This window comes from Anguilla rostrata, chromosome 18 (assembly GCF_018555375.3).
Source record: "Anguilla rostrata isolate EN2019 chromosome 18, ASM1855537v3, whole genome shotgun sequence".
NCBI classification, from domain to species: domain Eukaryota; kingdom Metazoa; phylum Chordata; class Actinopteri; order Anguilliformes; family Anguillidae; genus Anguilla; species Anguilla rostrata.
Genome location: NC_057950.1, coordinates 17,930,782 through 17,947,753, shown reverse-complemented (window position 1 = coordinate 17,947,753; position 16,972 = coordinate 17,930,782). Strand labels below are relative to the sequence as shown.

The 16,972-nt window shown below is 43.6% G+C and overlaps 1 protein-coding gene across 5 annotated transcripts in view; it reads right to left on the bottom strand.

Annotated features, from left to right (window-relative positions):
- Window positions 1-16,972, bottom strand: part of LOC135244453 (adhesion G protein-coupled receptor A1) — a 100,042-nt gene that overhangs the window by 54,148 nt on the left and 28,922 nt on the right. For all 5 annotated transcript variants that reach the window (XM_064316740.1, XM_064316744.1, XM_064316741.1 and 2 more), the window contains 6 exons: window positions 13,561-13,774; window positions 7,910-8,074; window positions 6,974-7,172; window positions 6,355-6,504; window positions 4,671-4,832; window positions 3,515-3,721 (listed from right to left, as the gene is read on the bottom strand). In XM_064316740.1, coding sequence (XP_064172810.1) covers window positions 3,515-3,721; window positions 4,671-4,832; window positions 6,355-6,504; window positions 6,974-7,172; window positions 7,910-8,074; window positions 13,561-13,774 — 1,097 coding nt within the window. The remainder of the gene's footprint in view (window positions 1-3,514; window positions 3,722-4,670; window positions 4,833-6,354; window positions 6,505-6,973; window positions 7,173-7,909; window positions 8,075-13,560; window positions 13,775-16,972) is intronic.

Here is a 16,972-nt window from a genome sequence, read left to right as displayed (position 1 = left end):
CCTCAAACTTGAATTGCACCCCTGCTTCAGCTCAACTTGGCCCTGCGAGCTGCACCAGCGCTCTCCTCTTCAGCAGGCCTGACAAAACCCCACTAATGGGGCCGTTTGAGTGATGCTCGATCTGCGATCGCGGATTCAGAGCAGTTTCCACGCATTACTGTAGCCCACATCTGTCCTGCGCAGAGCTCCAATCTCCATAATGAGGGTAACAGAGTGCTCTCAAAACACAAGCACCTCCACCGCATGGAACGCAGCAGCTGTGGGGTTTCAGAGAGGCAATTTCTCTGCCCGGCGGTGGAAGAAGTGGCTGCGTCAACATGCAAGCCCCGTCACCGCGGGTACCGGAGACGACAGAGCAGCGTAAAATGGGTCACACCGGTAAGGCTTTGGCACCAAGTTCTTTCGGGTTGACCTGGTCTTCTACCTTCTGCCTCCTGGCCAGAAATAACAGTCTGCAGATCCAGCCTGGGGCCTTGAGGGTGATAGTTATGTTCAGTTTCTTATAATTATCATAATTAAACTCTGGGCTCCATGATGCAATATGAGGCCATTTTGAGTAAGCGTGGCAGGAGGACGAGACATTAAATATTTTAATCGTGGGTCTGCACAAGCTTGATTAGACAACGGAAGGGAAATCAAGAGCCGGCAGCCAGCGATGAAAGAGACAGAGCCTCCTTTTAATCATCTCGGACGCCGAAAGCCACGGGTCGTTCTTTCTGTAGGACCCTCCCACGGCCAGCGCTGGTACAGGAAGCCACGCCCCCCTGGCGGATGTGCGTCCGGGACGAGGCGGGTAACCGTCGGCGGAGGTTGGAAATGACAGCGATTTGTTGGACTGTCGCTTCCAGCTGAACGCAGACATCTACACACGCGGTACGGTCTGTTCCAGAGCTGCACAGAATTCTGGGTACTCTATCCTCTCTGCATGCCTTTTTACATCAGCGTCGGAATACCACAGCAGGCATCCAGCCATTCCCCATCTCACAGAGGGAATCGGTACACTTTGTCTCCAGGCCCCTTCACAATGAAACAATGCCAGACCTTCCCATCACCCTACACATAAATATAGGAATTCAGGGACTGTAGATGAAAATTAGCCATTACTCTCAGTAGAATCTCTGTATTAAACACCTTGTGTTTATATCACAGGAAATTAAATTATATCATCTATCTAGCAAGCAATCCAACTCTGTATTTTGTCTGATTTTTATTGTTACAATGCCAGCTTCACTTTTGAGGTATTTCCCTGATGGATATTTTTGTTTTTATTTGTGAACATAGTCAATTATCAAACTGCTTGAAGACCTCAGTGACCCCCATCTATCAGCCATAATGGTATTTCCCTTATAATCCCAGAACCTTGATTTTGATGGCAGCCTGTACCATTTAATATGCAGATAATGGGCAGGAACCTGAAAGTTGTAAAGGAGAAGGCAATGGACAGCACACCCCACTAAAACATAACATGCATGTGCTGTTGAAAAGCAATATGTTTACCGGGGTCATTAGGATTATTTCAATTACTGAGACGGTCATTTCACATTCAGTTTATTGACTGGATGGATACACAGCTTGTGACCAGCTGTCACTATTTACTGCAGTAAACGTCGGACTGTGTGCATGCGTGTGTGTGTGTGTGTGTGTGCGTGCGCATTTGTGTGCGTGTGTGCCTGTGGGTGAAACGTGATGAATGCGTACGTGGGGTACAAAATTGCACTTCCTGCTCTGTCCACTGAGGGGCAGAGTTGAGACAGGCTGTAGGATGGGAGGGACCTCTGAACTGGATGTAGATCAGTCACTGGCTGTATGAATAAGGAACCAGGCTCCTTCATCATACCCTTTCAAATTGTGTTGTTACATGACAGCAACATAATTATAATCCTAAAATGTCAGAGTAACATTATGATGCGTTAGTTCACCTGGCATTCTAACTACATCTGGAGGGCATCTGTCAAGGTAATAATTTTTGCTCGTATTGTTTTTGTTGTGGCTGTCATGTGCTGGTAAACCAAGAAAAACATTTTTAGTTAAAAAAAAGAAAAGAAAAAAAAATAAGCAGGACTACAATTTATTCACAAATACAAAACAAACAGAGGCGTACACGAGAAACGCCAATTTAGCTTGATTACTGGAGTGGAAAAATTCTAAAAAGTCGATGCCAGCACGACTACAGCAGCAATCCTGAACAAGGCCTGTGAAACGATGCCAGATCGACAGTAATTGCAGGGCCTTTTCATAACGTAGCGCCAGAGAGAGAGAGTCCCCTACGAGAGCAGTGGCAGGGTTTAAACAGGGCTAGTTAGGGCGCTGGCGAGCAAAGGCATGGGAACGACAGTTCTCTCTTTCTCCATCCCAACCAATCCTCCAAGGAGATCTTCAGCAGCGCTGCCAGCCTCCCAAAGACGTCCAATACAATCTCATTAGCTCCATCACTTCACTGCAAGCCTGGCCAATCGACTGAGGAGCACACAGCCCTTTCACTTCTGGTCAGGCCGGCTAATTGAGCCCAGAGCCTGTGTCAGTTTTAACCCATATCTGGAAAAGGGAGGCAAGAGCAGCCATAGTTCTTCGAAAGCCACAGCGGTTCGATCTAAACAGCCACTTCACACCAGCCTGGTTAATCAATGAGTGAACATGGATCTGACCCTCTCTAGCCTACATAAGAGAACCCATAGTGAGCCAAACAGTGTGCAAGCTTAACATAAAGCCAGAGGGCACAAATATAGAAGCACAACACCTTTACCTCAACGTCAGGGGACTGAAAGGCACCCTCTGTGTGTGCTGTCTATGTGACATTTGTCAGTCGGGAAGAGCATAGAGAGATTTAAGGTGACAGGGACCCAAGGTCTCTGCGTATATCACCCCAAAGACACCTGACACATTGACTGGGTCACCATTTACACACCCACACTGCCATATCTACACTCATCCACACACACACACACACACACACAAACAGCTGTCAGTCATTTTAGACAACAAATGAAAATGCACATTCCAGTGACAGCTTTACCTCGGCTCTCTCAGTCAAATGTTCTGTACTATAGCAAACCCCGGAAGCCTTGAGGGATTTTAATTGAAAATATCCACCAGGCTAGAATCAAGGCCCTTGCACTAAAGCCCCTGGGCAATAAGCCCTAAATGTGGACAGTGCTAATGATTCAATACATCTCATACATCTCCTGTACATGAGCAAAGTCAAAAGGAACATAACACATAGTTCAATTCATAATTCCAGCAGACCAGCTGGCCTGTCTCTATGATTTAAATGATAATGAATTAGACCGTACATTGTGCACTCAACATAGTATAAAAAATTTAAAATCAGGGGTGGGGGAGGGTGGGGTGGGTGTACATGAATAAATAACTGAGTTTTCAAATAAATGTGCTGTGAATTTAAGGGGTGTAATCTCATACTCAGGTGTTCAGGTGTTCAGTAGGAATTTGACTTGTCTTTCCTCCAATCATAGCCCATCTCTCTTCCCTAAGCCTAGTACTTCTGGTTAACCCTTACCTTGCCAGGCTGGCCCAACAGTGATGCACTGGTGTTAGCCATACTGCATTTGAAATTCAGCAGGGAGCCCACGGGTTTCTCCGGTTCCCCGGGGCGCACTGGGTCCCCCTCAGGGGTGAGGGGCGCCCTTTGGACTGCCGTGCAGGACAGTCCGGTGAAACTGGACGGCTTTATCATAAAAGCCTCCAGAGCGATGTTGGGCGAAACCTGCAAAGGCCAGCAGGAGACAGCATCACGCACGGCATTTCGCAAAAGTAAAGACATAACAGGTGAAAGAAAGAATAAGATTAACAGAGGTCAATAGTTCATTAACAAACAAGTTGCGACCTCCCCGCCCCCCCTCCCAATTTTCCTGTGTGCATTGAGATTGGACTCAGTGGGCTGGGCCCCTCCCCCTCTTTCTCTCTCGCCTTCCAACAGACGAAAAAAAGTCTCTCCTCTCAATGACCCATTTTGTTTTGCGCTAATTGCTGGCTGAACAAACATTGCTCGCCATTGTTCGGGGTCGCAGGAGAACGAAAGAGAAAGCTGCCCTTCACTGATTAATACAATGACACGACAAAACAAACCACAGGACAGAACTCACATTCAGATCTGAGAATACAGCAGGGGGAGAGAGACACTCTCATGCCAAGCTAAACTTGATGAAAGGACTTGAAGGGTTTTCGAGACTTTTTTATTTCAGAGATTTTCGTCCCTCTCTCATGGCCATTGATGGAGTAAGATTAAAGAGACACACAGGACTGTACTGTGTGTGTACTGAGGGTAACCAAGCACTTTCACAGGGCTCCTTTCTAAAACATAATTTCTTGGGAAGTCAGCATGCTTGTCACGCTCCAATGAGATGAACAGAGGACAAGCCTGTAGATGTGCATGTTAAATGACAGGGAGGACGATATGTCTTTCTTTAATACATTTTTTAAGAAACAGCACTTTGGTAATATGAAAAGTGCTTCACAAATAAAATGTGGTTTTGCTGCTAGTCTTACCCCAAGACTTTGTCCTAGTCCTAGGCCTATTCTCAATTGCTTTCTTTTCTTCTTATTCACCCACCTCCCCACCTCAACAAATTACTGCCATCTTCCTCATCATCATCATCACCAGTAGCAGTAGCCACCGCAGTAAGAGTATGTAAGGGGGCTGGAGAGTGCGGTACCTTGGATATGACCTGAGTGTGGCTGGTGAGGGCCAGGTCTGCGATGCGCTCCACACACTGCACCATGCGTGTGCAGGCCCTGGCCTCGTTCTGCGCCATCCACAGCACGTGCTCCTCCACCTGCATCATGTTGCTGGCGATGTCCGACACGTAGTCCCCCAGCTGCAGAGCGCAAACAGACCATCGCTGAAACACACTGTAGTTCCTGAAGGCCAAACGTCCCACCCTCTACCGCCCCCTTCCCCCCGCCCCTCTCTCTCTCTCTCAAGTGTAATTATACAGGGGACAATCACCATCTCGGCTTTTTACATTAAGATTTAATTTAGATATGCTCTCCAACACCAAGTAATTACTTCCTTCAGAGGATGGGTAAAATATTTACATCAATGTCACTTTTTTTCTCTGCGAGATATGAAGCTGCTCCAAATAAAAGTGTGAAATGCCACTCTCAGCTCCTTGATATCGAAGGAGACTCAGCGAGCACATGCTCATCTAAACACATTCTTTCGTCCAAGACAGAATGGAACCAATCAAAATTAAATGCATGTACACACATGTACATCAGTTATATTATGCAATAATTTTTGCTTATTCTTTTGTAAATTTTTTGTTATTGTTAGTGTCAGTCTGTCCCCCCATACCATTTTTTCCTGATTTTATATATGGTGTTTGTATATATATATTGTATGTACAATGCCTTGTATAATTGTTATTTTTATTGTATATATTTTCCATTGCCTTATTTTTTCTGTTTTCCATTTCTTTTAGTTTGCAGATGCTTTTCTGTGAAGCACTTCGGGCTGAAAACCATTGTATGAAAAGTGCTATATAAATAAAGTGATTATTATTATTATTATTATTATATATGTATGTATGTATATATGTATATACAGTGTATATATACATATATATATATATATATATATAGACAGACACACACACTTTTTTATGCAGAGAACCATCATAAAAATAAAGAGGCAAATTGGCTGAACAGCCTCTTGTAATGACAGTAATGTAGTTTTCCCCACAAAATTAGACCTTTTCTTGGCCTTTGCTTGTACTGAATAAAAATATTTTAAAGTATCTTATGAAAAGAGCTTAATCCTTCCCTCCAGTACCTCTTTACTATGGAAAAACACAAACTTTTATCTCCTAAGTCATGTGTCCAAAGCAAACAGAATTGTGCTAGGTTAAGGGTTCCCCACGTCCAGCTCGTAATCCTGTGGATTTATCCTCCACAAACTCGAAGCTGGTGGAGAACATTTGGTTCTCAGAACTCTGTCTTTAGAATTCTAAAAACATCTGATGGACAGAGCAATAAAACAATGCCAAACCAAAAATAATAGCTGACAATATGAGCAGTTTCTCCAAAATTGCACGTTAGCCGACTGCTGCTCAGAAGGACGTTTTTGTGAAAAGCGCTCTTTTCACAGAGCTAGTGATGCCAAAGGGAGCAGGGCAAAGTCCTCCCTCTAAGTTTACGCTAATTTCTGTCATCCGTCAGGCACTGGTGTGCAAGGCTACAGAAACAAGAAATGGGGAGTGTGCATCTGAAGTACACTGTAATATACTGTACATCTAGTACTGAATAGTACACTGTAATGGACGGCATATCTTGTACTGAAGAGTATACCGTAATATACTGCACATCTTGTACTGAATAGTACACCCTAATATACCGTACATCTTGTATTCGGTCCACAAAGCGCATGAGTCTCTCCATGATATGAGTCACAAAGATGACGTCCATCTTATCGTCAAAGAGCGCCGCCCTGGTGGTGAAGGCGGAGAGCTGCTGCGCTAGCGCCTGTGCATTGGTGGTGTTGATCGCCATCTGAGAGGGAAGGAGAGGAGATGTCTGGCTTTACCAGGGCCACAGTCCACATTACCCAGGCAGGTGCTGTAAAATTAGTCTCCTGAGAATACAGAGCCATCTCCTGTGGGGGGTATCTTGTATGAGAGAATACCTGTATGAGAGCACCTGTATCAGAGTGTACCTGTATGAGAAAGTATCTGTATGAGAGCATTTGTATCAGAGAGTACCTGCATGAGAGAGAATCTGTATCACAGGCTACCTGTATGACAGAGTACCAGTATCAGAGAATGCCTGTATGAGCGTACATCTGTATGAGAGAGCACCTCTATCAGAGCATACCTCTATGAAGGAGTACCTGTATCAGAGTACCTCCATGAAAGAGTACCTGTATAAGAGTACCTCCATGAAAGAGTACCTGTATCAGAGTACCTCCATGAAAGAGTACCTGTATAAGAGTACCTGTGAGAATGACTCAGGCCAGGCTTACCTGACTGAGCTGGTAGAGGACGCGGGTGAACTCGTTGGCGTAGGCACACTGGGTGTAGTCCTCCTCCGCCCAGCGCCCCGCCCGGTCACATCTCCGCCACGCTTTCTTCTCCCGCGGGGCAGAGGAGTGTTGGGGGGAGCCAAAGGGGTGAGGTAGACAGGGCAGGAAGGCCAGGATCCCTGCTAACGTCCTGGGCCACCTAGGGAGAGGGAGAGGAAGAGGGCGGATGACAGGCAGGGGAAATGCAAGCTCATTTTACCACACGTCTTCCGCTAGCATAGAGTATACAATATTTGGTATTATACAAGCACCTTTAAAGACCCATAATTATAATTTGGTTACCAAGTGTCCTTTTGGGGCCTCCAAATGGCCTTTTTGGAAACCAGCCTAGACATAGCTTGGGGAAAAAAAATGCAGAACGGTCATTTTTGGTGGTACTGTCATCGTTTGAACCAGGATTTGTCCAGCATTGTGGCTGTGTGTGTTTCTAAACCTACCAAGCACTGCCACAAGCATCTGTATCCACAAAAAAAAAAAACTTACGCTTCCACTGTATTTGAGCTTCTGTTACTTTCTTTCAGTAATATTTAGAGAAATTTAGAATAAGCACTTTAATTTGGGCACATCATTTTTCGGGCTTGGTTTAAAAAGGGGGTGCTACAGATGGGGTTAAATACCACAGAGATGTGGAAGGTAATGTTCTTTTATTGACAAAAAATTGCTGAAAACAATAGGATGTAAAAAGGAAGGAAAAAAGGAAATCAGGAAAGGGGCAAATACTTTTTTTTTCATGGAAATGTATGAAATATGACATGATAAATTGATACACAAGTAATATATAAGCAGTGTGTGATCTGAACTTTTAACTGTAGGCTTAAACTAGTCTTTTCTGTCGAGTGGCTCGTCCGATGCCCATTAACCATGTCTGAAACCCACCTGAAGTCCCCCTTGTTGTTGGTAACCCGCTCAGCTGGGCAATAAGGTGCAGAAGTCTCCAGAACAACGATCTCCATGCTTCGTGAGCCATTTCCACGGGAACTTGTCACCAGACAGGTCCAGTGGCCCGACAAACCAATGTCAATATTGGACAGGATGAGTTCACTGGGAAAAGAGGCATGGGGGTACTGTGCGTGGCTATATTATCAGGAGCATGTTAGAGTCATTTATATACTGTATCAGTCAATGACAAAGTTATAATCTACCAACCAATTTAAATCTAGAAGCAATTTTGTCATTCACATGATATTACATGGTATATACAAGGTTGTAGCCAGTCCAGATTTGTGTGAAAGATGGTGGGAATATTCATATTTTTAACATTAGCATTTAAAGTTACAAATATCAATGGTAACACAGTACAAAATGCTTTTGTTAACAGAAATACAAAACCAAAACTGTGATTTTAAAAAGAGCATATTCCAGATTAAAATCACTTCCCACTTGCATGGTTTACACAACATTCACATTTTCAGTAATCCAAAATGTATAGCCCTTAATTCCCTTAATTAATAAATAAACTACTTGTTTCTGCTCTGCTCTGATTTGACAGTTGTGCAGCCGCCAGTTTTTCAGATGACAATATGCAGAAAAAAGATTGTTTACATGGCCACAGTTGGCCACAGCATCAGTGCCACATTTTAAGATGGCTCATTGAAAGCACTGTTGTAAGAAGGGCAGCGCAAGAAACACCATTAATCACAAAGGAAAGAATTCTGTTTTGTAAACAGCTCACTGATGGTTCATTGACACTGCAAAGGGCTCTGTCAAAAACACAGAGACCGCTGAACACATTAAAAATCTATCACCAAAGGACCTGCGCAAGCTGGTTACAAAGGGTGAAAGATGAACATGTATGAGAGAGACAGAGAGGAAGTCAGACACGTGCCCTGCCTGACGGCTGAACACCGAGGGTTAAAGTGAACGTGGAGGCAGTCGCACCGGTGCCCGCTCTCTCACCAAACCACAGCCGACAAATAACAGAGCGTTCTCTCCGGACGGCCACCGCTCGGAGAGAAACAACCGCTAAGTGCTATATCAACTCTCAGCCAAGGCCCGGAATAGCGGTTTTTCTTAACTTAAACCAATACTGGGCTCCTTGAGGCTTGTACACAGTACCCATATGCAACCCACGTTGAACTCCTCCTCTCAGATTTTATTAGAAACAGATTACAACATTATCACCAGTTTTCTTAACATTTCGCCTGTGATGGGCATCCAAAAGCATTTCTCATCATCTCTATGAAATTACAGACTACCCAAAGCTTCCCGGCAGGAATAGATACAGCTTCAAATAAATTTCCGGGCCCATGTGCGCACAGAAATGTTTGTTTTGTCGTTTGCAAGAGGAACCAGGCAGCCAATAGGGACTTCTGGGACTCCCAGTTCATCCAAGTTCAAAAGAAATCATGACAGTCCGCACAAACAGCAGTAACTCTCAGATGGATGGCTGTATAACAGAGGAGCCCAAATATACAGCCTTCGCAGAGGCTGTGGTCCTGTTCAACAACAAAGCCTTGAGTGAGATGGCTGGCCCCAGCCCCGCCTCCAGCTCCGCCCCCCGGTCTCTATCAACCCTGTCCCCCGCAACTGAACTCCTCCCCTTTTACATGTCATTCCATACTGACACAGAATAGAATAATAACCAATGACAAAAAGTGGAAACAGTGTGAAGTCTTTTTTTTTGGGGGGGTATCAGCAAAGCCATGACCTAAATTCCCGTTTCCACTGCTGTACTATAAAACTGGCTGTGCAAAATACTTCCCAAAGGAGTCATTAGGCTGTTTACTCTGCCCATGATGTAAAATGATTTGTTTACAGTATGCTGCTTACAAGGCTGTAAACCTTTAAGCTGAGTAATTGTAGCAGTGTATTACCTTTCAGGCTTTATTTCTTTACTTGCATTGTAAATGTGTGTGTACGTGTGCATGCTTATCTGCGTGTGTATGTCTTTATGTGCACGTATATATGTGTGCGTTTGCTCATGTGTAGTGTACGTTTGCAGGTGTGTGTGTATGTTCATGCAAGTGAGTGTGTGAGGACTGCGTTTACACGTGTGAATGCTTGAGTGAGTGTAGGTGTTCTTCTACGCGAGTGCACTTGGTTGTGTGTGTACGCACACGGGCATGTCCGTCACAGGGTAGTGCTCACTCACACACTAACACACTAGCAGCGGTTTACAGCCCTTACACAGAGATGATAACACTTGAATGGCCTAGGCCAAGTCTAGGTGTGGGCTTGTGAGCTTTGGAGAGTAATTTCAGTATAAATGAAAGATCTTTCCACTCTGCATCCCCACTCATCCACAAGAGGCTACCATCTTCCATGAGCACTCACTCTCACAACATCATTTGCTGATTTTTGTTCAAGGAAATGTCACTGGTAGCCGGTGCTACCTATCCCCATCAATCCAGCTGCTGTGCTCGCCATGCCCACACTCCCTTCGTCCGGTCTCCCAGGTGATGCAAGGCACGATCGATCACCTTCACCCCTCTTTACGTGCTTTTCTCTCCATTCTTCCCTTCATCCACCTCTCTCGAATCATCTCAATCTTACCTTACGTTACGTTCGCTTGGTAGACGCTCTAATCCAGAGCGAATTATAGAAGTGGACGGCATCTCAAGAACACAAGATGTGATATCACCAAGAAGGTACAAGAAGCCCTTTCATAATCAAGAAGTGTAAAGCTAAACAAAACATTTTGCACTGTAAACAAAAGCAAATACCACTGCACAGCTAATCTATGTTGAAACAACAATACCTATAACAATATTTTCCAAAAAGGAAATCCAAAAACGTGGGTCTTCAATCTTTATTGGTTTCTGCCATCCTGAACAGACAGTCTCTCTCTCTCTCTCTCTCTATCTCTCTCTCTCACTGACACACTCACGCACACACACCCTCACACACTCACTCTTTCCTTCCTTCCTTTGCTGTATGTCAGTTACTCTACCTCCTAGTCTTGTGATTCCACATTCATGGATGATGGGCCAGGTTACTTGGTGTGAGGGACAATCTGTGCAACAGTACACCCGTGATCAAATGACAAAGGAAGTAATAAGCCTATTAAAGACAGTTTCCATAGTGATCCAAGACGGCTGGAACACAGGGGAGACAAGGAGACAGAGCGAGATGGAGAAGAGAAGTAGAAACTCTTCTATTTTCTCACAGTCCGATTAAGCAAATTAAAAACAGGGAGGGCGGAAAGACACCTCCCTTAAAGGTTTTAATTAATGGAGTGAGATTTAAGCTGTCTTTCCCTTTCTCCTTCTTTCTTTTCCTATCACTCAATCTTTCTGCCTCTTCATCTCCCTGTCTCTCTCTTCACTCTCCTGCACAGCACCACCAGTCAGCAGGAAGGCCAGCCACAAGGAACCATACAATTAACACCCGATTTCCAGGTTTCGCTCAAATTCAAATACTGAAAATAACATTTTATTTGAATTATAACACAAGCTCGCACACACACACACACACACACATATATACACATGCACATGCATTTACGCACACTCACATGCATACACACACACACACACACACACACACGCACACACATACACACACACACACACACACAAACAGGTACACTTGCAGTATTATGGGTGTATGATGGTGGAGAGGTAGGTTGATGTATGGTATGTGATATGAATCAGAGGCACCTTGACTAGTCTTTCTTACAGACACAGCCAGTTTAAATACACTCCTGCAGAGAAGTCCACTTTCTTATCAGTGGCACCTTGCACACGCAGTGCTAGAATCTACCCCCCACAATACAGAAAAGTTTTTCAGATGTTTCATTTTGAGAAAGTAAGGACATCTCACTTTTTCCCCTCAATGGGGAACAGTGCAGACACTCCAGACAGATCGCCATTCTTTCTTTAACAATATGTGAGATGGAACATTCTACTATCACTCATAATACCCTATGTCATTGTGATGGAACATTCCACGGTCTTTTATGATGTCCACCTTCCCGTCACCCATTTTTCAGATGGAACATTCCGCTGCTTGTTTATGATGCATAGAAGACTAGAGGGCAAAGTAGGACCCACGTCAAGAGGAGGTGCGTTTTCCTTGGCAGGAAAGTTCACCCGCCCGTCTGCGCCTGTAAAGAGCAAGTTTCTCTCGAGGGGGATAAGCCCACTGCCAAGAAAAATAGTGCATTACAATACACGTTGTTCTCGAAGGAGAAAGCGTATCACTTGTTTATACGTGGGAATGTGGTTGCTAATTGCAAGACAGACTCTTAATCAAAATAAGATCCAAACTGGACTAAATCCATACAGTTGCACCTGGGAAAAGCTTTTCCGGTGTACTGGAATGAAGCTTTGCAGCACTATTTGACACAGGTTGTGTATTCACTGTGTGCGCCCGGAGGTCTGGCCTCAGCTAGTTATGACAAATTACCCGTGTCTTTGTAGATGAACAGACAGCCTGAAATAAAGCAGAATGAATCAGGGGGGTTCCCTCTACAGTACCTCTGGGACTGTGGTCACACCATACCATGCAGTAAACTATGCCCCAGTAAAACACTAGTCTCCCTATACACATCTGACAGTTTTTCATTGAATATTACATGGAAAATAACAGTAATTTATTCCATTATGGTTGCAGTGTCACATAACGTAGTAACTATTAATGGTCCAGTGCTAAGTTACAGCCAGATATATTCTTGCTATTCAGTAACCCATTCGTTTTTTTTTTTTTTTACCCAACATGACACTAAAAGGCTCGCTAAGCCCGACGTGGATACTGCCAGCTCGAATTTTGACAGCAGGATTTGTTGTATATCTTTCAGCACCCATAAAGGAGACGGCGAAAAACATAACGAACTGCCAACATCCACACAGAGGAGGGGAAAATGTGCGTGTTCTCGGCGAAGCGGGAGAGACCGCTTCCTTCCATGAGGTGGACAGGAAATGAGGCGTGCGCACCTCCAGCTGCGCAAGCCGTGTCGGAGAAGCGCGGGGCTGCCAATTCGGGGGAAAATAATTCTGTCATCAATACATATTTATAAAGGGCTCCGTTCCGTACGAGCACCAGGTTCAGCCGATCCACCCCTGCTTTCTGTTCCAACCCGGAGCCAGAACACAGGCTACAGCGCGTGTGTGGACGCGTTCATTTATGCGCGCGTGAGCATGTGTGCGTGCGTGTGCTGACTTATGCGTGTGTGTGTGTGCGGGCACATGTGCATAGGTATGTGCGCATGTGCACGAGAAAAGCTGGTCATTATATGCCTTGCAGAATGATGAAAAAGCCATCTGAGATAGGAAGCATTACATTTAAATTCAAAGGGACAGTGCATATTTTTCAGAGGAAACCTCAACCCTACTTCTCACAGAATGGCCACCCTCTGCAATTGGCCTCAGTCAGCCACAGATTGAGGCCATCAGCCGTTTAAGGTTGACTGAAATAATGTGTTGAATAAGACATGTTCCCACATATCATTAGAACATTTCAGTCATCAAATGTATTTATTGTGAAAAGGCCTTCGTCTTCATAGTGTGCGTGTGTGTGTTTGCCTGTGTGTATAGGCATGTGTGTGAGTGCACGCGTGTGAGCACATGGGGGGATGTTGCAGCCATTACCTGGTGACTTGGCAGCAGTCGTGTACGATGCTGTCCTCCACAAGAACGCCACTCTGCTCCTGTGTACTCGCAGGGCGGCCATTGTGGCTCCACTGCAGTTTGACAGACCGGTCCAGGTATGAAGCCGTGCACTGCAGCGGCAACCGGTCCCCTCGAAACACCACCTGCCTCTGGGACGGGATGAGCTGGAACAGAGGCAGCTCCAGGGGTCCCACTGGAACACAGAGAGAAGAGAGAGGCCTAAAAAATACCATCCTACCACAGGGTCCCTAAATCCAGAAACCCCTAATCTCGGTACATTGAGCCTGAAATGTAAGGCTACAGGGTCCGTGACCAGAGTGGAGTGAAAAGAGTCTCGGAATCCTCCAGGGATCAGTAAGCAATGTTCTATAATCCACTGTTACATGCAACATACGCACGTATGGTAGTGTTCACAGCCAAATATTCTAACTACACATGACAAAGTATTTGAATGCACAGTAGGAAAAAAGTTGGTTTAATCTGAAAAGCAGTCTTGCACTCATCTTGCCATGAACTCTGGCCTTTATGTTTGCTAATGAATAACGGACAATCCATTATCCAGTATATGTACAGTATACAGTACAAACAATATTTATTTTATTTCCTGATGTATTTCAAAATAATATTTTTTTCAATAACAAAGAGTGTTGAGACAACAAAATAATGACGTTTGAACAAAAAGGTTCTTGATCACTGTTTTTTTACTTTCACAGAATTTCGAAGTTTGTAGCATCACGCAGGAGGGAGGTCTAGGAATGACAAATATAGATAAAATACTAAGGAACACATCCAGGGAATTTCATCCCAGGAGTTTTGGAATATAAATGTACTCATTTTTCATCACTGCCAATCATCTTCAGTGTGTTCCAGGTAGAATGTAAGTGCTGTATGGGTTTTGGAATATAGCCATTTTGCCCTGCAAAAAAAGAAACAAGTAGCTGTCGCACAAACATCACATTTCAAAGCTGGAACTTCTTTTATTCCATTAAAAACTGAGAGTGTTCAGTCGTACTATTACTTAAGAGCACACAACAGCACTTTCAACTTGGGCTGCAAAACCTGATCCATGATCTCAGGTGACTCTTGGCTATAGCTCACCCATACACCTGTAGCGAGTGTGGCAGGCCCCACCGTCACCTATTCTCAGGTAATCCTGACTGCATGTTTTTGATTATGCAAATCAGGTCAATAAAGGTGCGTGTAATCACCAGAAAGAAAATAACATCTGAACAACACACCTGTATTTAAGTAAGCCAGCAACAATACCGTTTCAGGGAGGGGGGAGCACTGGAGACAAGGTTGACCTTTTATTCCACAGACTAGAAAAACAAATTCTTTTCATTTAAATTATAATGTTAGATGTGGTGACCTCAGAAAGACCTTTTGGGGGTGGGGGGGTGGGGGGGTGGGGGAGCTGTTTGCCTTTGTTGTCCCCAGAGCTGAAGCTGAAGCCAGCGGCAGAGTTTAAGGGAGCAGGGAGTCAGAGTTAATGTGAATATACGGCTCCTCTGATTGCATGCAGACGTGATGTCACCGCGTTCACAGCAAATGAATGGCTCTTTTATTACCTCGCTACGTTTTCTGAGGAGATGTTTATGTTTCCAGCCCGAATGCACGGTGGAGCGATTGTGTGACACTTTAAATTACCAGCACGTAAACCCAAACCCCCCCCTAACACCCTCACTGCATTCGCCACCAGTCCCCAGCAACCCCAAAATCTTGTGGGGCTGCCAGATAAATTCACTGATTTAAAGGCAAGATTATGCTGGAAAAGCAAGCATAGATTTATTACAGTACTATACAAATGTGGAATGCAGCTTTTGAGATACTATCTGAATCAGTGTACACTTAAGTACAACTATCATTGTATTGCATTGCTGTTTGTATTATCTGTGTAGCATAATTATTATGGGTATATCTAACAATAGTGCAAAAAGTACAACAATTATATCATAAATAATAAATTATAGCATTATTAAGCAACAATGTGATTAGTGTCTGCATGTACATTTATCTATATTCAATAATTATCACTATTTAATAATTAGCATATTCAATATCTTTATGCTTCAGTCTGCAGTAATATAATGCTCCTCTATTTGCTCATCCCCTTGAATTACCTTTTTTAGGGTTTTTAGAGTTTCATCCCCCCCTCTTTTTGCAAAAACCATTTAAAGAATAAACTATAGATTTTCCATTTTAACTTTGGAATATTCTTACTAACATTCTAGATAAAAGAGATCCTGGAAGCACTGGAAGACCGGTAAGACCACATTTGCTCTCCCTCTCTCTCTCTCCCTCCCTCACACACACACACACACACACACACACAGTTGTCATTACCAGTATAAAAAATGTATGAACCAATAGCACTTATCACAAAATTAGGAGGTTCTCTTGAGTCAGCAAAATTCTCCTTCTGGTTCACTGAGCATGGCCATAGAATCGTCTCCCAGCTTAATTGGGTAAATAAATCCCCCTTCACTACCTCTACATCATGTGCAGCAAGCATTCTGGGAAAATGGCTGATGTGTCTCAGGTTAATTTGAGCTAAGTGCCACCAGCCCACAATTGCACTCCATTTTGAGATCCACAACAGGAGCTACAATCTTTCATTATGAATATGACATTCCTTCACCACATGACCTTTGACCCCATCTCTACAAAGCAGGAAGCCATACATAAGCAAGAAAGTTGCTCTTACTGCATGGGGTAAGAAATAATTCAACAACCAAACAACTAAAACCTATGTATTCCAATAGCAGTTGTCTCTTAATTCAAGCCTACCATAAAAAGTGAATTACAATTTTCACTCAGAGACAACAAGGACAGCATTCACAAATCAGAGATATGAAACTACAATGAAGGTCTTGCCGGCTAAAATAAGATGAACAGATAAGACCATTTTCTGACCACAGCAAAAGAAGCACCTGAGTCTTAAAGGAAACAAACATTAATGTTTATTTTCCATATGAAGACAAATACTCAGAGGACTTAACCTCCAAATATAAGCCATAAAATTATGTCAGAGCAGCAAATGTATAATGACTTAAAAATGTGCTCTTGATGTGTCTGCTTATCATAGCCAAAGTGAACCTTCTTCTAAAAGCCATGACCAAAACTCTCCTATTTCAGAATGTGTGTGGAGTAACTTATTTTCAGCTTTTTACCTTAAGTATGTGGCAAGCAGGGGCTCATAACAAACACATTATACCTATTAAAAATATTTATTTAAAAGATACTGGAAAATAACAAGATGCAGAATTGGTAGAATTTAGCAGGAATTATCTGTATAATCCTATAATGGGCAAATTCCATTTGCTTTGAAAATTTAATATTCTTTGAAAATATTATCATTGGTATGGAGCTATGATGGAATTGTAAGAATTCA